General features: G+C 39.3%; 1 protein-coding gene across 1 annotated transcript; it reads left to right on the forward strand.

The window, feature by feature from the left end:
- On the forward strand, positions 1-27,980 carry IRF6 (interferon regulatory factor 6). The gene is made up of 8 exons (XM_042465897.1): positions 1-117; positions 14,985-15,161; positions 17,577-17,781; positions 18,609-18,731; positions 21,324-21,482; positions 22,537-22,929; positions 23,529-23,647; positions 26,443-27,980. Exons 2-8 carry the CDS (start codon positions 14,988-14,990, stop codon positions 26,662-26,664), a joined length of 1,395 nt encoding a protein of 464 aa, XP_042321831.1. The 5' UTR covers positions 1-117; positions 14,985-14,987; the 3' UTR covers positions 26,665-27,980.

Raw genomic sequence — 27,980 nt, forward strand, 5'->3', positions numbered from 1 at the left:
TGGCCAGGGCAACACCTGGCCCAGGTGAGCGAGGTGAGGAGCCAGGCTGAGACTGGAGCCCCCAAAGAGCCTCCACAGCAGCGAGTCCCCTCTCTTCCCCTGGAGGGCTCTGCACAGGTTTGTTTGGGTGTCCCTAGCTCCAGACTTATGGCCCCCTAAAGGTGGGCCCATGGGAGAGTTTTTCTCGGTTCGGAGGAGCTTTGTTGTCGCCTTCCCCTGAGGAGGCTGAGAGAGTGTGACCCGCCGAAGGCCACCCAGGGGCTTTCCATTGAGACTTTGTAGCCCTACTCGCCTACTTTTCTTCCTCGCCTCTCTCTCTCCCAGCAAAGATAGAATAGCCCCGTGGAACCAGTCCCCAGAGAGATCTGGCAGCCCCTTGGAGACTCACTGAAAGAAAGAAGTTGGCAGCAGCAGCAGCAGCAGCTTTCATAGACTTTAATAATAATTCTATAGAGGAATATCTTGTAGCCCCTTGGAGACTCACTGAAAGAAAGAAGTTGGCAGCAGCAGCAGCAGCAGCTTAATAATTCTATAGAGGAATATCTTGTAGCCCCTTTGAGACTCACTGAAAGAAAGAAGTTGGCAGCAGGACTCCAGTCTACTTTCTCAGATGCATTAGGAAGCAAAGTGAAGTCTACAAAAGCCCCTGCTGCCCATTTCTTCCAGTGAGTCTCAAAGGTGCTGCAAGATCTCTCCACTTTCTCCCCATGTTCAGCTTTTCTGGCATTTTTTGCTTTCCCTCTTTTTGTGAAACTCTCTAACCCGCTTCTCCGGCTATTCTGTGTCTGTTTGTGTCGGATGGGGAGCTTTTCCTTTCCCTGACTTCTGGTGGGAATTTTGCTGCCTTTTTTCCCTCCAAAAAGGGGTCTTGCTTTCCAGGATCTTAATTCACCTTCATCAGTTCTGGACTCTCCTTTCACCAAATCTCGGTTTGTTGTTATTATTGTGTGTCTTCAAGTCATTTCTGACATAGGGCGACTCTGAGACAAACCTGTCATGGGGTTTTCATGGCAAGGTTTGTTCAGAGGTGCTCTGCCATCGCCTTCCCCCTGAGGCTGAGAGAGTGTGACTTGCCCAAGGTCACCCAGTGGGTTTCCATGGGCCAGCCAAGATTTGAAACCTGGTCCTCAGAGTCTTAGGGCCAAAACAGATGGCAGAAACAATCCATTTTGAGACCACTTGAACTTCCTGACTCAGAGCTAGGGAATTTTGGGAACTATAGTTTGTTGTGGCACCAGAGCTCTCTAACAGAGAAGGCTAAATGTCTCACAAAACTACAGTTCCCAGAATTCCTAACAATGAGCCAGGGCAGTTACAGTGGTCTCAAGATGGATTCTTTCTGCTGTGTGTTTTGGCCTAGTCCATTATTATTATTATTATTATTATTATTATTAACCTTTATTTACTCAAACCACTGTGCCAGGCTGCATCTCCATCAAGACTCAGTAATGATAATCATCATCATAATAATGATTTATTTATAGCCCACCCAATCACAAGGAATCTGGGCAGGTTACAGCAATAAAAATACAGAGAATACAGTAAAATAAAATACAATAAGATTAAAGAGAGTGACGTAAGTCACAGAATTCACACCTGGACTTGATGGAACTGGGCCTTGGCAAACTAGGCCTTTGTATTCAGGTATAAAGTAAGTTCCAGCACCAATTTAGCTTCAGGTAAGGTTTGTTTGTTTTTTAAAAAGGAAGCCTCCCCCACCTTTTTGTTAGTACTGGCTGTCAACACTCAGTAGTGCTTTAAATCAATGGAGGAGGACAGACTAATGCAATGTGTGTTCTTGGAATAATTATTTGGAAGTGAATCCCATTGAATTTACTTGGAATGTTTATTTGGAAGCTAATCCCATTGCATTTGCTGGGAGTGCATAGTTTTGTTGTCTTGGTGTAGCTTTGCGGATGTTTCTTGGCTGTAAAACTGAGGTTTGTTTCAGCTTAAAAACACCGGAAGGTGTGGATCTGCAGTCATTGCTTCATCCAGTTCAGTAGTGTCTGAGCTTGACTAAGTTTCAGGTGTGGGTTTTCCTAGTTCCACCTAGAAATACTAGAGATTGATCCAGAGAGCTTCGGCTTCATGTTTTTTTCTTTCCTTGCCAACTCTGGCCCTTCCCACTCTGCAAATTATCTCCATGTTGTTGTGACATAATTGGAGTGGATGCTTGTGAGTCAATAGTAGCAACTCCTCTAAGTACGGATGTTATCGAGAATGGAGAACCTTTGGCATTCCACAAAATGTTGGACTCTAGCTCCCATCAGTCTAAACTGCCATGATTAACTGCAATATAAGGGATGATGAGGGCGGTTGGGTGACAGGTTTTCCAACCATGGTTTAGCAGAATGGAATTAACAAGTATTCAGTGCAGTCTTTCCTACTTTGATGGGGACAAGTTTATGGAGTTTATCACATGGGTCAAATCCCATGCAGAAACTAAATTTCAACTGAAAACAATTTTCAGACATTCAGGGTTAACCCAAACCTAAAGTGGAAAAAACACACATTTGCAGGATATTTTTCAGGCACCGTTTGTGTGAAAGAGAATTAATGTGAAAATTACCCGAACAAAGGAGTTTATCAGAAAAGGGAAATTGGAAGTATAATCCAATGGCAATCCAAACGCAATCATGGGGTTTCACGTTATTGTGTGATAGACTACCACGCACAATTTCGGGCAATGGCAAGCTATTTTCAGGCAATGGGGAGTCAGTTCGAACGCAATCTGAATTCACGTAAATTCGCTGAACTAGCGAATTCACATGAATGCATTCTGGCCCCACTTTCTTTTCATTTGAAATTAAGAGAAATTCCTCCCGTCTGATAAACTCCAAAAAGTGGTCAAAACCAGCTCCTTTTTACTTTTGCTAATTTCCGAAAGTACAAAGGAGCTTTCCACTCGGATTATTTTCGTGTTATTTCTCTTTCACGCCAACACATCTCACAAACAACATTGGGATTTTAAAATCTCATTTCTGCATGGGATTTTACCAGTTTGCCCTCTGTGTGATAAACTCCTATGATAGATTGACTTACTACTTGAATTAAAACTTAGGGGGGATACAGACAGGCAGAAAGGGGTGGGGCAGTGAGACACCACCCCTTTCTCCTGCGGATCATTGCTGTGGTGACTGCACATCACGGCAATGATGCACCATGAAAAAAGAGCCGTGAAATGTGGCTCCTTTGTGCACCGCGCTATTTGGATGCAGCGCATGAGGCACATCATCAGCACGTGCGCCAAGATGGCGCCTGGACAGTGCGGTAGGGCTTGGGAACGTGCAGATGCTCAGCTCTCCCGAGCCCTAAAATCAGCCCCAGGCCGGCACTTTGAGCCAGTCTGTACCAGGCCTCAGTCTTACATGTTTGCCTTAGCCTAATATGCTTTACTTTCAAAACATGCATTTTCTCATTTTAACTGAAAAGTTTGAAAAGGGTTGGTTAAACTAGATTAGCTTTATTATGCAAAAGACTGAAGTAAGCAAACCAGTTTTAAATGTGAGATGAAATCTGTATTTGTAGTAGGCCCTGTACAACTTCACCTCACAGGAGTTGTAAACTTTTATTTTATCTGACCATGTGCATTTCTGGAATGGCAACTTTGTTTCTCACTCATCAAAGGCCTAGGTTTAATATGATTTACTGTGAGGACTTCTTTTTATAGTGTTTAGACTAAACGGGCTGAAAAGCTATTTAAAGTAAGTTTGGGATTTCCTTCTGGATTACATGGGGCTTCTAACTGTGTAATAACATAACTGAAAGAAAAGCCTGAAACTACAGGGAAACTTTTTTTATATATAAAAAAGTTGTAATAGTAGTTAGTGTACAGTAATTATGTTAAAAAAGACCCCTAGTTCCAAGCCTCATTTATCGACATTGAGTAAGGTCTTACAGGGAATATTAATTGTCTCTGTATGTAGAGAGATCCTCATGCATTTGAGGAAGTAGACTTGAGTCTACAAAAGCTCATGCTGCCAACTTCTTTCTTTCAGTTAGTCTCAAAGGTACTACAAGAACTCTCTACATACTGTTTCTACAGATTAACATGACTATGTCTTTAAATTACTTGTCCCTGTAATTAATCATGAAAATTAAGAGTATGAACTTTCCAGATGGAATCATGTGTTTTCAAATCTTGCACCTAGTGAATTTCTGCCAGTCTATTAAAGGCACAATGTCTTTGTCAGAGAAAAACTGTACTTGTCCTATTTGGTTTTGTCTTCTGTTTCTTTTTCTTAGTAAGTTATCCCCCTGGTCTTGTTGCTAGACCCAAACCAATCTTGGTCATACTTAGAATGCACACATTGAAGTTTCAAGTTAATCATGACTAACATGTCCCATTGTGTGTTATGGGTTTGGTCTTTGGTATGACTAAGTTTGAATTCAACATTTTTATTTATGTTTCAAGGGTGTAATGTTGAAGCTTGTGTTCAAATTATACCTTCTTAAAGTTTAGTGCATTTTCATCTTCAGAAGACAAATCTGACTGAATAGATGTAGTCTTGCCATTAATGCACATTGCATACAAGTCTGTGAATGAAAATTAGAATGCTATCAGTGTATATAGCTGCCATTTCACATGCTGTAAATTAGCACAGGAGTTACAAATTTGGTAGAAGAGCCGAATTCTATGGATGCAGTATATCTTGATTTCAGTAAGGCTTTGACAAGGTCCCCCATGATATCCTTGCTAGTAAAATGTGGGCTTCAGAATACAACTGTCAAGTGGATTTATAGTTGGTTGTGTAACTGAATCCAAAGGATGCTCACCAATGGCTCCTGGAGAGAATTGACATAGGGTTCAGTCCTAGTGCTATTCAACACCTTTATCAATGATTTGGATGATAGAACAGAGCACATGCTTATCAAATTTGCAGATGACACTAAATTAGGAGGGGTAGGTAATACTCAAGAGGATAGGATCAGAATTTAAAATGATTTTAAGAGATTAGAGAGATGGGCCAGAACTAACAAAATTAATTTCAACAGGGAGAAACTGTATTTAGGCAGAAAAAGTGAAATGCACAAATACAGAAATGAGTGACACATAGCTTGACAACAGTACAAGCAAAAGGGATGTAGGAGTCTTAGTAGACCTCAAGTTAAACATCAATTGACAGCATGATGCAGTGGCTAAAACAGCCAGTGTGAGTCTAGGCTGCATGAATGGTATAGCATTTATATCAATGGTTCCCAACCTTCCTAATGCTGTAACCCTTTCATACAGTTCCTCATGTTGTGGTGACCCAAACCCATGAAATTATTTTCATTGCTACTTCATAACTGTAATTAAATAAGTGTTTTCCAATGGCCTTAGGCGACCCCCATGAAAGAGTCATTCAACCCCCAAAGGGGTCCCGACCCATAGATCAAGGAAAGTAAAAGTGCACTCTGTTCTGCTTTGATCAGACCTCACTTGGATTACTGTTTCCAGTTTTGGGCACCACAATTCAAGAGAGATATTGACAAGCCAAACTGTGTCCAGAGGAGGGGGACCAAAATGGTGAAAAGTCTGAAAATCATGCCCTATGAGGAATAGCTTAGGGAGTTGGGTATGTTTAAGCATAACAGGTGACTTGACAGCCATGTTTAAATATTTGAAGGGATGTCATATTAAGGATAGAGCAAGCTTGTTTTCTGCTGCTCCAGATAATAGGACACAGAGCAATGGATTCTGGTTGTAGGAAAAGAAATTCCACCTAAACATTAGGAAGAATATCTTGATAGAAAGAGATGTTTGACAGTGAAATATGCTGGAATCTCCCTGGAAACCAAGATGATTAAACTGATGCTGACATGCTTTGGCCACATCGTGAGAAGGCATTATTCATTGGAAAAAACAATAATGCTAGGAAAGGGGGAAGGAAGTAGAAAGAGAGAAAGACCACATGCTAGATAGATGAACTCATTAAGAAGGCCACAGGGGTAGGGATTGTATGTTTAGCTAGTGTAGTGTGTCTTTGAAAGTTAGTTAGAATGATCTGAAATGTGAAGAAGAAAGAATGTATCAGTAGGGCAAGTGTAAGTGAAGAAAGTTTGTGTAGTAAAAAGGAAGAGTGAATAGATGAAAGGAATAGAGGAGAGAAGGATAAGAGAGAAAAGGGAAAGGATGGGAATGAGAGAAGTTTGTTTATGAAGATAATAGATTTTAATACTCAGAAGGTAAAGCACTCTATATGCAAGATTGTATTTGTGATTAGTAAGGTTTGTGTTATGTTTGTCTGTGTTTTGTAAGTCTAATAAAAATTTGTTGTTAAAAAAAGAAGAAGGCCACAGGTATGAATTTATAGGACCTAAGCCAAGCAGTGGAGAATAGGAAGTCTTGGAGATGTCCCATCTATAGGGTTTCCATGAGTCAAGATCTACTCGAGGGCAGTTAACAACAACAAACAACAAAAGTGTGGTGAAGTCTCTTTGGAGGGTTTTAAACTGAGGCTGGATAGCCATCTGTCAAGAATGTTTTGATTGTGTATTCTTGCATGGCAGGGGGTTGGACTGGATGGCCCTTGTGGTCTCTTCCAGCTCTATGATTCTAATGTTTGAAGCTCATCTTTATATCTTCAAAATGTTGGAGGATATTTGACTGCTGGAAACACCCCCATAAGGAAAATAAAACATAATTTTTGAAGATGTACTTTACTTAAAAATGTATTTTGCTGTTGTTGCTGTTGTTGTGTGCCTTCAAGTCATTTCCAGCTTACAGCAATCCTTTGCAACACTAGCCGAATCTGTAACGAAGTTCTCTGAGGCTGAGAATGTGTGACTCATTGAAGGTCATCCAGTAGGTATTCAGGCTGAGCAGGGAAACTGAACCCTGATCTCCAAAGTCATATGCTCAATGCTCAAACCTACCCACTATGCTGCTGTACTGTATTTACTGTACTGTATTTAAGTGGTATTTTTTCAGCTCACTTTACTATGAACTCCAGGGACAGAAATTGCATCAAATGGGGTTGGGCAGCTTGCCTTCAAGCTACTAGCATGAGGGATGCTATTGTTCACCCTATTTGTCTCTGAAGAATCTGCTTAGATAAATGCACTCCCTTGGGAGAACTGTAAGAACACTGGTATTGAGTACTTCTGTTGCCTTACTGAAGGCAGGTCTTTCAAGTGATACTCAAAACTGTAGATGTAAAAGGGTAGATTTGTATGTAAATTTCCCGAGTGTGTTTCTGCCTGTATCCTGTCTAATACAGACATTCCTCTCTATTGTACTTTCACAGATCACACAAGGGAGTTTTAGGGTTTGTTTTTAAGACATAGTGCTTGGGACCAGTTCTTATTTTGGGATAGATATGCTGTGGCACATTTTATTTCAGTTGAATAATGAAAATCTCAATTTAAAAATGCTGGACTAAATTAATAATGTATTTCTTGAAGGTTGTGAAATACAATTTAGTATTAGGGAAAGAGGTTATGTGCTAAGTCAATATTAATGCTGCATTCTACATTTATCCAATTAAGTTCATCTTAATGGTAACGTATGGGGTACCATATTTGTGCTCATATTCTACAGTTGTTTATTTCTTAGAAATTCACAGCTGACCGACAGGCAATAAATAGCTTATTGACTGGCATTGGTCCATGGACCACCACTTGAGCAATATTCTAGAATATTGAGCAGTATTTTAGAAAACAGATCCTACACTTAGGCCTGTATGGGAGCCTTATTGCTCATTGAGCATTGTTTGTTTGAGGCGGGCTTTCTGCTTTTTTTTAAATTTTTCTGATATAGGGTTTGATTATTTCTAGTTTATGATCTAGGATGGTACAATTTGCCTGTTCTGCCACATCATTCTGTAAATCTGTGGAGAGAAGAGCCAGGAAACTGAACTATCATCCACACATCCATATATCCCTAATGCCTTACTCTGTATCTTTATAGTGTATTTTAATTGTAAACTGCTTTGGGAGCTGTTTAAGTTCAAAGGGAGGGAGAAAGAAAGATCTATAACTCAATCATATGCAGAGATAGGTGTGTCTAAACTCATTGAAATTAGGCACACCTTATTTTGTGTTAATTAGGCTTTTAGCAAAGGTTCAACAAGCTGCAGCATGTCCAGAGGAGGCTGACTAAGAAGATAAAGGGTATAGAAACCAAGTCTGGGACAAGTTGAAAGAACTGGGTATGTTTTGCCTGGAGGAGAGAATCCTGAGATATGATATTTGAAGATGGCTGTCATATAGGAGGGGAAGCTTTATGGAAGATGCATTATTTTCACATGTGCTGGCGGACAGGACCCACATCTATGGAATCAAGTTACAAGAAGGTAGATCCTTTATTAAGTATTAGGAAGAACTTCTGATGGTAAGAGCAGTTAGGTAATTGAACAAACTGCCACAGTGACTTTCCTTCCTTTGATGTTTTTAAAAAGAGGCTGTATGGCCATTTTTCACACACATTTTAGCTGTGTTTTTTTTGTATTAGTGGACACTTGAACTATATGACCTTTGGGAGACCTTCCAACTCTACATTTTTATGATGGGGTTTTAGCATTCTTGATCTTCAATGCTAATCTTTGTCTCCTTTACCTTCTCACCATTCCTTATCTCTGCACCGTTTTCTTTACCATTAGATTCCACACCAGCAATCCTTGCATATTATTAGGATGCTTGTGTTTTGAAGCAAGGCTTAAAATACATGAATGCATACACATGCATTTTTCAATAAGTGTAAGCTTATTTTGGATAAGATTTGAGATTTTAAAATGTAGAAAAGTTCAGTTGAGAGGTTGCATGTATTATAATTCTACTTTCTGAAAAGAAACTGAGCAATGGTGACTCACAGTCATCAAAAGCTTTTGCACAACTGTTAAATTGGCATGACCTTACTCCTGTAACTCAACAACTTGGACTGCTTATACACACTGTACTCATAAATAAGAGAGCAATAGCTCTTAATTTGTGTGTGCCTCAATAACCTAAAGGTACCAGATCCCATCTTATCTTAGAAGTTCAGCAGGGTCAGCCCTGGTTAGTACTTGGATGAGAGACTGCCAATGAATACCAGGTTATATTTCAGAAGAAGGAAGTGGCAAAACCACCTGTTCCTTGCCTAAGATAACCCTGTGAAATTCATGGGGTCACCATAAATCGACAGGCAACTTTAAGGCATACTTGCATACAGTTCTTAATTCACGTGGACAGATTTGTTGTATTGTTGCACTTTATTGGCTTAGGTAATTTTTTTATATAGCCTAATTGTGGGTTGTCATAATTATTGATACATTGATTTTATATTTTTGTTTTGGAGAGGTTGCTGCAATATGCTACTGATCTGTATGAAGAGCAATGTGTTGTTTAAGTCAGTATAGGTTTTTATAATACCCTGTGCTAATTCATCCCCCCACCTCCATACTGCATTGCTGTGATGTCAGTTTTCCAGATACTGGCTCAATAATTGTTTGAGCAAATTAACATTTGCAAAATTAAATTTTTATGTTTTTGTTTCTAAGTGTAATTGTACACTTTCTAATGACAATGAAGGCTAACCTGCTACGTAAGCTTTTGATGTCCAACACCACCCTTTGCTCTGGAAATGTTATTCAGCTGCTCTTTGCTTCTGAGACCTCACTAGACATTGCTTAAGCTTTCGAAGTCATAAAGGTAAATTTGTTGAAAAGTATTTTTAGAAAGAGAACAAAGAGTAGAGACTCTTAAATTTTACACCTAGCATAGCTTTCTGTATTTGCATGCAGTCTTCTGGAACATGTAAGCTATTTTGAGGTCATGTTAATTAGAAAATTGGAGTATAAATAATTTCAGATTTTTTATATGAAAGAGAAGCAAGTGGTTTAGAAAAAGTTCATGGTGACTTTCCCCTTCATGCTTAGTTGGCATACAAGATAATAGGATAATTACAATGCTCCCTAATTAAATTTCTTGGGATTCCATGTATCACTGAGCAGAACACATATAACTATGCTTTTGCATTTGCTGTGCATTCGTAGCCAGGTTTTTGAAATTACTACTAGGATGCCCCTTTTAATATATATATATTTTCATTGAATCAAAGACTTCAGACTTGACTGCTTGGGATCTTGCTAGTATTGTACAGTATGGTATTATTTTGCCTGCTGACCAATAGCAGGTAAATAATCCTTGACTGAGACACTAGAGAACTTGTGGCCACTGCCCAGAGCTTTCAGCCAATCATAGTAACTGGTACCAGGTTTAATGGATCAACATTCAACTGTGCTAGTTTGTTGCAAAAAACAACAATGAAGAGGTCATCCGGCATAGTTTTTTGTGGGTTTTTCGGGCTATGTTCTAGAAAAGTTTATTCCTGACATTTTGCCAGTATCTGTGGCTGGCATCTTCAGAGAATGCTAACATCTGGCGTCTTCACCACAAGCAAATGTACTGTAGACTCTTTGTGGCTTTAACTGTCCCTGGCTTGACTCTGTCCATCTTACTGTGTTCATTTTTCAAAGAACATTTCCAGTTTTACTCTCCAGTGTCTGATCACTTGCTGGCACATGGATATATATATTCTGAAGGATTTTGTTTTTGTTTTTTGCAATTCCCTCTGTGCAAAGCAAAGCAAAACACCCCCCCTCCACCGTGTCATTGGAATGATAGCACCACCTCCTTATGGGTTTTGTTGCCCATGATTAGCAACATCAGATGGTATTACAATTAAGGCGGAGGCGGGAGAATTCTGACTAATCGAGCCTTTTTTCTCCTAATCACTTTTCTGTATACACCTGGTGTATGTTGGCATTCATTTGTAAAATTCTCATGAGCAGACCTTCCTTCAAATAGGAGCAGGGAATGGCTAACCCTACACAAAGCTAAGGGTTGTGTGTATGCAGTTTATATTACTTTGCCAATTTATTGCTGGAGGAGAGAGAGTCATATCCACTCTGCATTGATGTTTTTCGCCCTTGACTTTATCTGTTTGTGGAGTTATATCTCTTGTGGTTTTTTTCTTTTAAAAGTTCAAAAGGTAATCTAAAAAAAGAAAAAGAAAAAATTCTTTCTGCCTCCCCCTCCTCTTCTCTCCCCCCACTTACATATTTTGACCCACTTGTGTTACTACTTTGTCTGAAGTGATCCATGAAAGCATATGTCACAGTGAATTGGTGTAGCAAAAAACAACAAAAGGGTTTATGACAATCTTTAATATTAACATGATTACCTCTGGCTATGTTTTGTAAGGAGGGAAATAATGTAGAGTAGGAGTTTGGCTGCCAGTGTCTATGTGTGTAATATTTTGGATCCTTCTCTTGCACACAGGGTGCAATGATGTTATAAATTTATAACATGCCTTGATTTCACACACTGACACTACAAATCCCTCATCCCATACATACTGTACAACCTCATGAGCTTGTTTTAATTCTTAGTTGTTACATAGCCAACATTTCTAAAGAATACTTTGATAATTTTTAAAAATAACACCGAGCTTGAGAGACCCCTGTGTTTCCAAAGTATTTTGTAACTTTTTTTAATAATAAAAGGGATTATCCTCCCAGTGTCTTCATTTTTTAAAAAAATTCTTGTGGACCAACACAGTAGCAAGTATAAATCCAACTATAAGTTGACCTCATATATAAGTCGAGGGCAGGTTTTAGGTCCAAAATTATGGATTTTGATCTCACCCATGGATAAGTTCAGCGTAAAATTTAGCACATAGCAAAAGGTTCTAAAGGATGAAGCAAAGGAAAACAATGCCAAAGCACTTATAAAATTGCAGCAAGCAGAACTGCTAATACTTTATTTAATTTAATTTATACATGAGTATATACAGTAACTTGAAAGTTTTATTTTTCAAAGTCCGTTTCTCTTTCAAGTTTACACTCTACCCAAGATTTCTTAACCATTCCTACCCACTTTTAGAATGCCTACATTTTTGGGTGAGTGCTTGCAGATAAGATTTTTAACCATCTACAAAAATCTGTAGAGTTGTGCACGCTACAATGAAAATTTGTTGCTGTTATTTTGTTTTGTTAATGGCAATTAATAATGTACAAGGAAATAGAGTAGAAATAGGGAACTGTTCCAATCTCTGTATGGAGAAAAGGAATACAGTTGGCCCTTGGTATCCTTGGGGATCCATTCTGGACCTCCCATAGGTACCAAAGTCCACAGATGCTCAAGTTTCCTTTCTGCCAGCCCCACCACCACCACCACCACCTCCCAGCACTTAGCTGGGGTCTCTCGGTCACCCCGACCACAAGCCACACACTGAGGGGGCCAGGTGCACTCCTTGCTTGCAGCCATTATAGCTCAGGCTCTCCTCCTCCTCCACAGATGACAAGCTCGTTCTCCATCTGTGGCATGCTTGCTGTGGAGGAGGAGGAGGAGGAGAGCCTGCCACATTGCAGAGGTGGAGGTGGCAGGGAGCGAGGAGCATGGCTGGTGGTTGGAGCCATGGAGGGACCCCAGCTGGGCACTGGGAGGAGGAGGAGGAGTCGGGGCTGGCAGGTGGGGAGTTTCAGTAGAGCCTCCCACCTGCCTGCCCATCTGTGCCGGGGTGGGAGGGAAGGGTTGCCTGGTGGGCCAGGGGCAGCGAAAGTGCCCTTCCTGGCTCTTGCTCTTCGGCTCGTTGTTTCTAATGGCAGCACAGCAGCATGCATGTACCACCACTGAGGACAGGGGGCTTGCTGTCCATGGATACTCAAATCCACAGATAGCAAGTCCATTTATACCTTTCTCTTGTGAGCATTAGAAAAAGCCAGCTTCATGTCCCACTTAGTTTAGCAAGGAGCTAGGAGAAGATGGAGTTCTGGAAGAAGAGCTAAGGAGAAGGCTGGAGATTTCCTTCACCCTCCTAGAGAACTGCTGCAAGTTCATGCGTCCATGATGGACCAGTGCTCTTATTTGCTCTAAGGCATTTTTTTGTATTCTTCTGAGTGGTTTCTGCCTGCAAATATATATTAATCCCTTCATCTCACTCTAATATTTAACAAAACTCACTGTGTTACTTTTAAAAACAATTATATATGTTACTCATTGCTCTGATATCTGTTGCTATAATCCAAAAAAGAATTTGGTAGATTACTGATTACTAACATGTTACTGTTAGTTTTGTGCCAATGAAAAACAGGAGAGATTTTGTCTGGCTCCCTTCTTCTCTGATCATAATAATCATTAGTGGACTAACCTGTCTGGACTCCCCCACCCACACCTTTATAGCTTTTGTGGTTGTTGTCTACATAGCACATGCTTTGGACAGTCACTCAATTCCTCTTCCCTCATATATTTGCCCCCCGCCCTCAAATAATAGTGGTGAATGTTGTACCTGAATCATTATCTTAAGACTTTAGTGCATGCTATGGTTATCTCTTGCCTTGATTACTGTAACCTTCTTTTGATGGGGCATCCTTTGTTCCACCTTAGTCCATTGGTTTCTATACCAACACTCTGCTGCTAAAATTATCTTTGTGGCTCTGTGTTTTGACCAGGTCACTCCACTTCTGGCATCTCTGCACTAGCTGCCCATTTCTTTCAGGATCTGGTATAAGCTTCTTCTTCTAACCTTCAAAGCCTTGCACAAGTTAGCCATATCCTTCTATTTGTCAGCTCTTATCACATCTGGCCATCCTTTTCAAGATCTACAGTCCAGGGGCTTGGGGCTACTTATCCAACCATAGCTTCTTCTTCCCTGGATTGGGTTTGTCCTTTTTCATTTGCAGCACCTTATTCCTGGAACCACCTTCATAAACATCTGTGTTACTTCCCTAGCTGGTTTCAAATCCGAACTAAAGACGTTTTTATTTTCTGAAGCATTTCAGACTGTAGTTTAATAATTTTTGATAATTTTTGATTAACAATGTATTACCTTTTTATTTTTTTTATAGTTTTATAGCTGTATTTTACTGGGATAGATTGTCTAATTACTTTTATTATTCTGTATTCCATGACTTTTAGATCGTGTGTCATAGCTAGAATATATGTTGCTTTGATGATTTCTGTAAAGTGCCATGCAAAGTTATGGTGCTATATAAATAAACACTACTGATGATGATGATGATGATGATGATGATAAATCTCACACATAGCTCAAACCTACCTATCCAAGTTTGGAGCAGCCAACCTGGCAAGTCATCCTGCACCCTGAGTTTCCTTTTCTGCCAGTGGTAGCAGTGGCTCATTGGGCAGAAAGGAGGAGTATAGAAAAGGTAGAATAAACAGAATAAAATAAATATCAGCTAACTGAAATCTCTGGTACTACTCTTGTTTTAAATGTGTCTCCCCTTCCCCCTTTCTTCCTTGGTCTTTCTTTCCTTGCAAAAAAAGTTGGTAGGCATCCATATGATCTTCTCCTTCATTGCTCAGATTGAGTCAGAACATATTCAGTAATGAGTAACAAGCAGAAAGTCCATCATTTTGCACTGAATAGTACTGAATTACAATCCTAATCATTTAAAGACCAAAAAGTAACACTCTTGTAGCTTGTTACTGCAAAACATAATGAGTTATCAAAGTAGTAAATTACTTCCATCTTGTATATGACAATATTTAAAGATGCATATAATGTCACTTCTTAATTTTCTTGTATTACGACCACAATTGTATACCACATTATGCCAGAACAATTGTAAACTATTCTAGATGCTACAAGAAAGAGAAAACTGAAACACAGCTGAGCTTGCTTCATGGGTATTGCAGTGTATAATACTTTCCTTACTAGTTACAAACAAAAGGTTGTACCATATGTTTTCATCCAGTTTGAGCAGTTGTTGTATTCCATTTTAAAGCTGATACCCTCAAGGCATTCATCTGTTTCAGTAGTCTGCAATTTTAAGTTTATGTTCTCACATTTTTGAGCCATGCATACCTTTGCTCAGCTTATCTGTTTGACAATTAAGTTGATTGGATTGTGTGTTTTTAGACCTTCAAAAAAACTGAAGGAGTTGGCATAAAGTTGTTGAAAGCAGCTACAATTGGTTTCTATTGCTTGGTTTACTAGAAAATGAAAGTTGCTTGGTGGTTTGTTTGCCATTTGCCTGTGTGTTTTTTCCCTCTAGATAATGGCATTACACCCACGCAGAGTTCGACTGAAACCCTGGCTAGTAGCTCAGGTGGACAGTGGTATGTACCCAGGCCTTGTTTGGCTTAACAGAGATGCTAAACGGTTTCAGATCCCTTGGAAGCATGCAACTCGACACAGCCCTCAGCATGAGGAGGAGAACACAATTTTTAAGGTAAGTAAAGAATACACTCCCCCACTGGAGCATTGGCATGGTATAGTAGGTTGAATGGTGAATTTGGGCTTGTGAGAACCAGTAAAAATACAGCCATATGTTACTATGCTTCTTGGATGAAAGGCAAAGAAACAAAACTAAAAGCGTATGTAGCAGTTGAGGCCATGGTTTGGTGGTACCTTTTGCTCTTGCTGCCATGGAGGCAGCTGCTATGCCTCCCACTGCTAGTGCTGAATTTGCATTTACTTGCACTTTTGAGTCCCACAGACTTATGCAATTAGCAGAGACTTGTGGGAAATTGATCATGTGGTAGCAGCTTCTTTAACATTTGACTGGGTGGAATATCATCCTATTTTGTTATTTACTAGTCTAATTGTTCCATGGGGTTATGGGTTGGTCAGATGGATTTTTAAAGCAATTATGGTCCTGTTGGTGGGAGGCAGAGCTATGCAGTACCATAAAGATTCGATTAGAGCTTCTTTTTTTTTCTTTTTTGTATTGAAAAGTACTTACTATGTAGTGCTTACAAAATGAACCACCAACCAAGCTTTCTTTCCATTGAAAATGGTACTTCATTAAACAAAAATATTATATCCCTCATTTATATTTTGATTAATGTTCTGTTATCCAGCTCAACTTTACCCATTCTTTTTCAGTACTGGAGGCTTTTTTTTAATCCTGGGATATGCTTTTCTAACCTTTTCAAGATACTTAGGAGCTGTACAGACCTGCACTTTGTGCTGGCCTGTACGTGCAGTCAGTGCTGAGCATCAACATGCTCCAAACCCTCACTGCACTGCCTGGGCACTATCTTGGCGCACGCCTTTTCGCACTGCACACACCTTGATGACACACACCAGGCGCAGCACCCAAACAGCAATGTTTGGAAGGGGCATCATCATGGTGTGCCACCGCGCTTATAGCGCCCCTTCCAAGACACAAAAAGAAGCCCTTCCATCTGGGACAAACAGAGGCAGTGTTCAGTCACCCATCTGTAGGGGCTCTTAGTAAAACATAATGGCTTCTTGCTTTACAGAAAATCAGATATTACTTCAGAACTATTAACATTTTGTCTCCCTTTTGTTTTCTGCTCACTGGATTAAAATAATAATAATAATAATAATAATAATAATAATAATAGGTATGTATGGGCTGCAGCTCTGTGTATCTGGCTCTGTATGTTTATGCCTATGTATCTAATACTGTTTATGTAAATATAACCCAACATTGTAAATGATACCAACATGTACCTGTGAATAGAAACACAGGGACAACTGAGGGTAAATCAATATGCAAGATTCACTATTGCTTTCAAAACCAGATACAACCCTCTCCTTTCCAATAAGATAACTCACTGTCTTATCTCCACTGTGTATACTCTTAAGCTGTACTGCCCTTTATCAGACTGCGGTGTCTTTCTCTTTGAAGCTGTCTTCCATTCAGAGAAACATCAGATGTAAGGGTGTAATTATTTGATTCTCAACTCTTGACCCTTTCTCATGTTTGAATCCTATTATGTGTCTTCTTAGTTCTTTATCTTACGTTGCACACACTTCCTTGAGTGTTAGTCTCATGGGACTCACTTCTGAGTGACCTGCACAAAATTGCACTGTAAGACTTACCTGGTTCATTATATGACTTTACCTTTTTTCACGTGAACTATTAAAATGACATTTCTCAAAATGAACTTGAATGTAGCAGTGGCTTTGATTCATATCACTATGGAAACCACTTGATACAGGGACGTAGCCAAGGGGGGGTTCTTGGGGTCCAGACCTCCCCTTCCATTAGAAAAATGAATTGTGTGTGCTGCTGTGCCACCACACCCAAGCCCCATTATAGTGGTGGCACTTAGTCTGGACCCCCCCCCCATTCCTACAATCCTAGCTATGTCCCTGCTTGATAGAAACAGAGGTTTCTAAAATATAGTTGTAATGTAATGTAATATATATATATATATATATCTGGAACAAAAGGCATGAACAATTGCTGCTATTTTATGTACTATAAGTTTTACAATCTCTCTGTGTTAACAATACAAATAAATATTTCTGGAAGATTCACACACAAATTAATGTTATCTAGATAAAACTACAAACTTAATCCCACATACAAAAGTTAATGAATGCCTTGTTTGCTACTGGGTTGACTTTCCTTGGATTCAGCCAGGTAGCCTATAAAGAAATGATCTGCATCAGACATGATATAGAACAATGTGGGTTTGGGAAATCGTCATATGATACATGCTACTGCTGTTTGTTTTGGGAAGAGCTGAGGCTGTAGCAGTAATAGCCAGCTACAATAAAAAGTGTTTTTTGCCTAGATGCATGTGACAGATGAGAGTTTGGCAACACAATTCAACAGAATCTGGCATAATGACAGTATTTAACTAAGCATGGTGTACTTTGCTCCCAGGCCTGGGCTGTTGAAACAGGAAAGTATCAGGAAGGAGTTGATGATCCTGATCCTGCCAAATGGAAAGCCCAGCTCCGATGTGCACTCAACAAAAGCCGGGAGTTCAACTTGATGTACGATGGCACCAAAGAGGTGCCAATGAATCCTATTAAAATATATGAAGTGTGTGATATCCCACAGTCTCAAGGAGGAATCATTAATCCAGGTGAGAGTTACAGAGACTCTTGCTTTTTAAAGGAGCATCTGACTAGTTCTCCTGCATTCAGCTGTTTTATGGTCAGTGTTGGATTACTCAGAAATGAGTAAGCACATTTGGTTATCCTTGGTGCAACATAATTATCACAGAATGAAGTTTAAAATAACCTTTTTTCTAGACCAGAATGTATTCACTTCCACAAATCCATCATGTATAAATTGCACTCTGAATTGAATTGCATGGCTTTTTTAAAAAAATCCTTCAGCCCTCCCCCCCCCCCCCCCACACACACACTTTGCTTCTCCAATAGCAGGTTGATCCTAGGCAGATATGCTATAAGAAGACAGTCTCTGAAAGACCATTGTTCCTGAAATTAATTTAATTAAAAGAATTTCTCCTAGCACATTTGCCAATGAAAAGAACTGGTGTGTGTGTGATGGAATAAACATTCTAGAAACCTGTAATTGGAAGTAGAGGCCCAGAAGATATAGGAATTGGGTAAAGGTTTAGTGGCCCTCTGTATACCTTCCTGCAAACCAGCAGAAAGGTTTAGTGAAGTTTTTTTTTTTTTTTGTGGTCTTTTGACTGGATTACACAAGCTCTAGAAGAGGAGGAACTGTTTCATGGCTAGTGGAAGCCTTCTAAGCATAAGATGAGAAGCACAGAAAGACTCTAGGGTCTGTTAGGATTGTGTTGGTTCTAGAACTGTGAAGGAGACCAAACAGTACGTGAAATAAAAATGTGATGGCATTCTACAAGTGCTGCTGGTAATCATTACAATGTTGATAAAATGCCTTATTACTTGCTAATTTTTTAGTTTGCGCCTTTCCTTACAGGTTCTACTGGTTCAGCTCCATGGGATGAAAAGGATAATGACCCTGATGATGATGATGAGGATGAATTAAACCAGTCTCAGCATGTACCTATACAGGATACCTTTCCATTTCTTAATATCAATGGTTAGTACTGTAAACAGAGTATGGCACAAAGTATGTACTGAACATACATCTCCACTTTAGATAATTGTTATTTTTGTACATATTTTTGTACATTTTGTTAATGCTTTAAGCAACACTCCAATAAACAATTTCAAAGATCAGCCAGTTACATGTATGGATGCAACTCGGTTAGTAGTTTAATTAATATGCTGCAGAAAATAAGAAAAGGAGATGGTCTGTGACTCTATGTTTTTCCATAATTAGTTTAGTCAGAAATCTTCCACTCCATTACCCTCCAATATCATCATTCAAATGTGATGGTGGTGTTCTAATGATGAGCTTGTGTAATAACCAGATTGTGTCCAAATTTTTTTGCTTCTTGGAGCACAAGATAAGATAGTAACCCCTTTTTCATAATTTCAGGTACAGAAGGCAACTATACTGGCAGTTGAAACTTCTGCTAACACTGTTCAGGCTAGCCACTACTCTGCACTTCCCTGTACAGCATTTGTCACCTGAAGCAGTTGCTTTACTGTGCATAATAGTAGGGCTGGTCTGAACAATTTGTGCATATTCATTGAATTCTCAGTCATTATTATTTTGTCTTAAGGTCTTCATAATCACACTTGGTACAACCCTGCTTCTGTCTCTGGTTGTGTTCAGCTGGTCTAAAGCAAGTCAGTAATAAAAGGAATAGCTACTTCTTTTGTCACCTCTGCTGCTGGCATGGATTGAACTGGGTCCTTGAGTGTGATGATGCTGATGATCCTGTGTTAGGAAAAAAAATAAAAGGAGGGTGTGCACTTCATGATGTTCCAGCATCACCATTCTAGGCAGATCAAGGGAAGACTATGCCAAAGCAGCCGATTGGAAGAGTAGCTCTCTCTATCTCACAACTAGGCATTGTGTCAGACACACAATCCTGTGTGTACTTGTTAAAAAAGTAAATTCCCACACTGGAGCAATAGCAGGCACACCTTTTTTCCGAACCAATATATATCCTGGAATGAAGGGGCAGTTCTGTGGAATTCCCTGGAGCTAAGTTCAGGTTTAGCAAGTTTTAACTATACCATCCTCTCTGAAGACATTTCTGCCTTCATTTCCCATGCACCTAAATAAGATTAGCTGCATAGGAAATGAAGGCAGAAATGTCTTAAGAGGGAAGTTGTAGTTTGATGGCATATCCTTTTGTCTCTTAAAATCTCACGATCTGGCTCATATTCAGCATTTTTGTCATCATATTGGGGGTCTAACATTACAACCCACTGATTGTGAAGCCTTCAACTTCACAATGCACTGGTTATTTCTTAGATAACAAGAAACAAGAATTTTTTTTTACATAATTATAATGTTTGTGTTAGTTTGCAAAGGGATTGTAAACCTTTTCCCATCGACTCTTGAAATGCTGTCTAGGTCAAGTTAAGACATTCAGGTATTGGCTATGATATAGGGACTATTTTGTAAAAAGCCACAGAAACTGGCTTTTATTGTTGTAGTTAACTGCCCTTGAGTTGACCTCGACACATAGCATCCCCGTGGATGAGACATCTTCAAAACTTGGCTGTCTTCTGCTGCTCAGCTTGAGTCTTGCAGATTCATGCCCATAACCTCCCTAATTGAGTTTATCCATCAGGCATGCAGTCTTCCTCTCTTTCTACAACCTTCTATCTTTCCTAGTATTATGGTCTTTTCCAATGAGCCGTGCCTTCTCATGATGTGGCCAAAGTATCACAGCCTCAGTTTGATCATCTTAGCTTCTAAGGGTATTTCAGGCTTGATCTGTTCAAGGGCCTATTTATTTGTATTTTTGGATGCCTGTGGTATCCTCAGCATTCTTCTCTAGCACCACATCTCAAATGAGTTGATTTTCTTTTTATCCACTTTCTTTGCTATCTAGCTCTCACATCCATATAGAGTGATGGGGCATACCATGGCTTGGATGATTCTAACTTTAGTGCTCAATTGTATATCTTTGTTCTTTAAGATCTTGTCTGCTACTTTCATCACTGCCCTTCCTATTCCTAGTCATCGTCTTATCTCTTTACTGCAGTCTCTGTTTTGATCAGTGTTTGATCCAAGATATGGGAAATCTGACTCAGTGGATTTCCATGGCTGAGGGGGAATTGAACCCTGATCTCCAGAGTCATAGTTGAACACTTTAACCACTACTCTGTGCTGGCTTCTACTTTTTCAGATGCTTTTAAAATGTCTGTCTCTCTTCCTCCTTCCCATATTCCCCCTTTGTTCTTAAATTTCTGCAAATTTAATTCAGTACGCAAAAGAAGTTTGCACTTAGTTAACTTAGTGGAGACAGAGGAGAGGAGGGAGTGGAATCTTGTTCTTCCCAGTAAGTTCAGGCAAAAGCATAGTGCTGCAGCCTTGTTCTTCGTCATCAATAACATCTGCTATCTTGACCACATTCTGATGCTCCTTAGCCACATATGTCACAGTTTTCATCTATGAAACGCTGGAGAGTGTGCCATTACCCCAGTGAGCATGGATATTTTGATTGGGAATGATAGGAGTTATATAGATAATGTGACATGGAATATATTTTTAAAAAGACCAGCAGATGCTATACTTGGTTACTCAAATACATTTTTCCTTGCTTAGATTCCCCAATGGCACCTACTAGTGTGGAGACCTGTAGTCCTGAAGCTGTGTGGCCAAAAAATGAGCCTGAAGATATAGAGATGCCTATGCCTCCCACACTTCCACCTCTGCAGCATGATATGTTCAGCTCTCCCGAACTCTGGATTAGTTCTCTTCCAAGTATGTCTTCTTATTGTTATCATTGTTTGGCGTGGAAAAGTATTTTTGCAACTACCGTAATTATCTCAAGTTGACTTTGACTTTTGGTGACACTATGAATGTGAGACATCCAAGACACCCTGTTATTAAAAGCCCCTTTCAGTTCTTGCACATTCAGGGCTGTGGTTTCTGTGATTGAATCAATATATCTGTGCTGTGATCTTCTTCTTTTTCCACTGTCTTCAGCTTTACAAAGTATTATTGTCTTTTCTAATAAGCTGTGTTATGTTATCATATGTCCAAAGTATGCCTCAGCCTTCTTTTGGCATCTGTTATATCTGTGTAGAGATATAAAACTATATATCTGCACAGACTGAATAGATTGTATTTTACAGAAAGAAGCTATGAAAATACATCCGTTTTTCCTGTTGCCCCCCCCCCCATTTATATTTCTGTGGCCCAGTAAACATTCTGTGTTTCAAAGTGTATACAGAAACCTAGTTGGAGACTGCTGCTGATGCTCACATAGTGATAGCATAGCAGCTTGTGGCACATCTGAGGTGGTAGTGACCAAGCATATCAATTTATAGCAGGACTGGAAATAATGTGGCCCTCCAGGTGTTACTGGACTGCAACACCCAACATTCTGCACTTTTGCCTATGCTGGCTAGAGCTGCTAAATGTTACAGTCCAACAACAACTGGAAGGCTGCATGATTTCTAGCCTGATTTATATGTCACTACTTCTGCTAAGTATTGTATTCATGTAAACAATCAGTCTCTATGCAAATGTTGGATGAAGAGATTATATTTTTATTGCTATTCAATGTTACACTGCGAAGAGCATGACTCTACAAATTGGCCCATGGTTTGGGTACTGGATCTGTTCTGAATGATGTATTCCCCAAAAGTAACATTTCAGGATCTGATTTATAAAAAGAACTAGCAATTTTGATCCATTCTGTACAGATTTCATTCTCTTTGATAGATTCTGAAATGAAATGTCACTTAATGCAAGACTTTTCTATTAAGTTTCTGGTAGCAATATGTCTAGTAATATTATTCTTTGATTCCAGTGACAGATCTTGAAATTAAGTTTGAGTATCGAGGCAAAGAGTTTGGACAGACAATGACAGTGAGCAACCCTCAGGGGTGCAGACTTTTCTACGGAGAACTAGGACCTATGCCAGATCAAGAAGAACTCTTTGGTCCTATTAATTTGGAGCAAGTAAAGTTTCCAGGGCCAGAACAAATCACCAATGAAAAGCAAAAGCTCTTTACTAGCCGACTCCTTGATGTCATGGACAGAGGGCTAATCCTAGAAGTCAGTGGTCATGCTATTTATGCTATCAGGCTTTGCCAGTGCAAAGTGTATTGGTCTGGACCGTGTGCACCTTCCTCCACCACACCAAACTTAATTGAAAGGCAAAAGAAAGTCAAGCTTTTCTGTTTAGAGACGTTTTTAAGTGGTGAGTAACTCTAGTGCTCTTGGAACAACAGTTTTGTGTAGGTAGGTAGGTACACACACCATTCCTGGCCTGGGATTATGTACAGCTCACTGGGGCTATGTTCACACAATAATGTAGAGTGTGATTTGTATGCAATCTTCTGGGCCCAAAATATGTGCCTGTATTTTCTGTATTCAGGCACTGGTTATCTTGTTACAATCTACTATTGGGCTCTCTTGTAGCACTCCCTCCCCACATTATTCCATTCTCAGATGTGTTTCCCTTGTCACCGGGCAGCACAGGTATAGCTGTAGTTACAGTATAGTCTTGAAGTGCATACACATATGTCTAGTTTCATGTTGTGGAAGGTGATAAGTGAACCTGCTCTGTTTGTTATAGTACCAGGCCAGAACAGGGTTGAAGGAAAAACAGAACTGATAGCTAAGGCTGTTTTCTTATCTATTGCTAAGAAATTATGGGAAGGAGGGTTCAGAAATGGTAAAAAAAACCAAAAAAACTAGAGACCAAACATAGCATATGTTTTGAACTGGAGGGAGCAATGAGTGAAATACTGCAGTCTCCCACTGTACATCAGCAAGCTTTGCTTTTCATCCTATTAGAACTGATTGCCCATCAGAAAGGACAGATTGCAAAACATCCACCCTATGAGATATACTTTTGTTTTGGGGAAGAATGGCCAGATGGAAAATCAAAAGAGAGAAAACTGATTGTTGTTCAGGTAAGAGACAAATGAACTGGGGGAAAAATAAAAAAATTAACAGTGCTTATTGTGAGAATGTAGATGAATCCCCCAGAAACTAGAACCATTGCAATGCATAATTTTGAGCACAAAATAATTCACATTCTGTGCTGCTAAAACCCAAATTTAGCACTTTCTATTCTGGAAAATTAGTAGTACAAATAATCAAATTTATATGCATTGTGCTTTGACTAGCCATGAAAGGGTAAAAATCAGTCTAGAAACCTAGTAATTGGAAATTCATTATATATAAACACATAGATAATGAGATAGATATAGATACCCGAGGAAGGGGGAACTCTATGTGTGCATACATGGGTGTAAATATACAAACATTAAACCCTGTTTTGTTGGCTTATGGTCTAAGATCTGAATAAATGAAAGCTGAGATGGCTCAAAATCTTTGTCCTGTATCAGTGTTGTACTGCTCCATTAAGACATCCCAACAGGAATGTTGATGTATTTACCAAATGTTATAAATCACCTGAAGTGTGCATAAGGAAATTTACAGCACTTCAAAAAACAAATAAAAATAATGTATGTATAAGACAAAGAAAAAAACCCAGCTATAATATACAATATAACTAAATTAGTTTTAAAAATTCAGCCGGTGAGATTTTCTATTACTAATGTCCAACAAGACGTTTTCATTTGTCTACAAAAACAGTCAGGGAAGGAAATCCACAGTCTTCCTTTGGAAAGTTATTCTACAGTTGTGAAGCCATTACAGAAATGTCCCTGTACATGGCAGACAGCAACTTTGCTTCCCTAAATGATAGAGTCTAGTAAATTATCAACCACCAAGGGGTTATATGTTTGTGTGAACATGGGAAAATGTGCTCCTTTAAAAAAACTTGGAACCAGATTGCATAAAGCTATAAAAGTCAAAATCAGAACATTGACTTAGGCTTTGAATGTACCAGTAACTAAAAACATCTACAATGGGCATAAAGTGTTCTTGTCAGTCTGTGCATGTGGGCATAATATCCTTCATGAGTGATACTTTCCAAACTGGAGCAACCTCCACACTAGTTACCTAATTGGGAAGTCACCAAGACATGACTGTTGATGATATAAGGTCCTTTACTAACATAGCTGGTGAGCCAATAAAGCATTGCATCTGAGATACCAGAAGCAATGTACGGTCCCAAAGGACTAAAAAAAGCTGCAATGTGCCCATTAACGGGAGGTATGATTTCACTGGTGTTAGCATTGCTTTGTTTGTTAAGTGGTTCACTTTTTATCTGCTTTCTCCAAGTATTTTAACTGGAATTGCCTTACATATATTTGTGGACATTCAGTTCACTTATAAACTTTGATACTGATTCAGGGAAAGAATCTTCTTTCACTTGAACCTAATGAAAAGGACAAATAGAGCCACCATCATCATATTTTTCTTGCTCACACAGTCGACCCTCTATTTTTGCGGACTTGGAATCCACCTCCCTCGCTTGTTCACGGGTGGCAAACAGAGGGGGACAAAATGGGGTGCATGCCGCCATTCAAGCCAATGGGGGTTGAATATTGGCGATTTTCCATTTTTGCAGGGGGAGCGGAACAGATTCCTCGCGAAAATGGAGAGATGACTGTATATCTCCAGATGACCTCTTCTAGTGGTTTTGTGAAGATTTAAAAGATGATGAAACAGAAAATTAGAAAACACAGGGCCATTTTTATGCTGAGGACAAGTTCATTGTGCCATCTTTTCCCATAGCACCATCTTTTAGGCCAGGATGGGCAATTGCAGCAGATGCATCAGCCCTGAAGGTGTGTCAAGGGCTTCACTTGCCCCCAAAACATGAGTAATTGCTTCAAATCTAGGAGTGACCAGAATGTTGTTTCTACTTCTGGTTGTGATTCTGGGTGATCAGAAGGCCTTTGAGGGATGTTGTGTGCTAGACTGCTGTTCCTGGAGGGCTCTAGGACATGTGTGGAGGCACAAACAAGACCTTGGAGCACTATGCCCACTCCTGTTCTAGGGAGTAATTCCCATCCTTGGGTTTCTAGATTGATTTGTGTCATAACTCCCCCAATCCTTAGTCACTATGAACAATGACCATGGTTATAGACCATCACCACCACCTGGGGCATGTTCTCAACTACGAGTTAGAAAATACCATGCTGTCTTTGCTGACATGAATGAGGCCAGACTTTTGTAAGTGTAGTGGCATTTATGTTAATCTGTTTAGTATGGTTTTACAAAAGGTGAGAGAGCTTATAGACTTTTAAAGCACACAAAACAGTACAGTGGAACATTAGCACCATTCCTCATGTCCTTTTGCAGACATGTTAGTGTTTGCAGCATAAACATCATATATGTCTGCAACAGGCATGAATGATTGTGTCCTTGAAAATAATTGTTCTAAAATGCCTACTGATACATTTTAGGTGTACTGATGATACTATTGTATTTACTCAGCTCACATCATAATAAGAAATGCAGCCACTAAAACTGGAATTGGTTTACAGTCAGCCTTCTGTATCCATAGATTCTGCGCCAACAGATTCAATTGTCCACAGCTTGAAAATATATATTTTTTTAAATCCCAAAAGCAAATGTTGATTTTTGCCATTTTATATAAGGGACACCATTTTACTTTGCCCTTGTATATAATGGCATTGAGTATCCACAAATTTTTGTATCCATGGTGGTGGGGGTCCTGGAACCAAAGCCCAGTAGATACCAAAGATCCACTTCATTGTCTTTTTTTCAGGAGTGTTTGGTGCTACATAACTCTATCTAGAATCATGCTGTGGAATTTCTTTTGAAACAGGTCATTCCAGTTGTAGCTCGGATGATCTATGAGATGTTTTCTGGGGACTTCACCCGCTCCTTTGACAGTGGTAGTGTACGACTTCAGATCTCTACACCTGATATCAAGGACAACATTGTTTCTCAGCTGAAGCAACTCTACCGTCTGTTGCAGAATCACCAAGAAGGCTGGCCAATGCAACCACCAAACATGCAGTTGACTCCACCTCTCACAGCACAGTAATGATCAGATCTTGCCCAAATGAGGAATTGGCTGGATTTGTAAACCGGATACTGCAATTCCAGCTCAAGAGGGTTTTTAAAGAAAAATCAGTTAATTGTAAACTACTCTTCTACTCTTTTACTAAGAAAAACTGAAATGAGAATGAAATTCTATATCTAATATAATCTTATTTACTTTGTAAGAACTGTGTTGAATTAACCCTCATGCACTAGAATGGGTGTCAAAATCCCCTAGAGCAGTGATTCCCAACCTTCTTAATGCCGTGACCCTTTAATACAGTTCCTCATGTTGTGGTGACCCAAACCCATGAATTTTTTTTGTTGCTACTTCATAACTGTAATTAAATAGGTGTTTTCCAATGGTCTTAGGCGACCCCCATGAAAGGGTCATTTGACCCCCAAAGGGGTCCCGACCCACAGTTTGGGAACCACTGCCCTAGAGTCATGTTTTGTTGCAGAACCCACATGGGTCTTATATCTGCATTGTAGGCATTCTACAGCTGCAAACAGTGTTCCTCCACTTTAACCACTGGCACAACATGCCCCATGTTGTTTTGTTTTTGTCTTTTTTGCAAATCACGATGCAGCAAAGGAAATGTAATGTACTTTACTTATCAGTAGGTTGGTCTCATTTGGGGAAAATCAACATTTTGTCTATTGGGAGTATACTAGAATTCACTGATACAGGAAAAACTGCATAGTACAAGAAGTATTTATACATTATTTATCTGATTTATTTTACTTTTATTCCACCACTTTTCTGACTATGGATGTTTGAGTGAAACACACTTGATTCTGCATACACAAACACTCTTTTGGACATCATTTCTTTATACTGTAGAATACAATGGAATTTTTTGTTGGGATAAGAACATACCTACAACTCCCAATATAAGTTTTTATTTATCCTAGTGCATGAATGTTAATGCATACAGATAAGAATACATATTTGGATTTTTTTTAAAATAAACTAACTAATGTACATATAAGAAAGAATGTTGAATTATATCTTGCTTGCATGTAACACAGCTGTGCTGCCTTTTTATGTGATCAGAGTTTAAATGTTATTTTTAAAGGAAATTTTGAAAGCTTTTAACATAACCACTTTAACTCTACTTTATTCTTATATATACTTTATTCTATGGGTAATATAGCTACATTATTACATAAACCAAATATTTCTACTTTTATAAAATGCTTTTTTAAAAAAAATACCCAGTAGTGCTGGCACATATCTGATCAATGCAAACATTTTTGTCACCACTGTTATATATTTTAAATCTTCAATAAAATTGCTTTGCAAAATTGTTATTTGAA

This window comes from Sceloporus undulatus, chromosome 4 (genome assembly GCF_019175285.1).
Source record: "Sceloporus undulatus isolate JIND9_A2432 ecotype Alabama chromosome 4, SceUnd_v1.1, whole genome shotgun sequence".
Lineage (NCBI taxonomy): Eukaryota > Metazoa > Chordata > Lepidosauria > Squamata > Phrynosomatidae > Sceloporus > Sceloporus undulatus.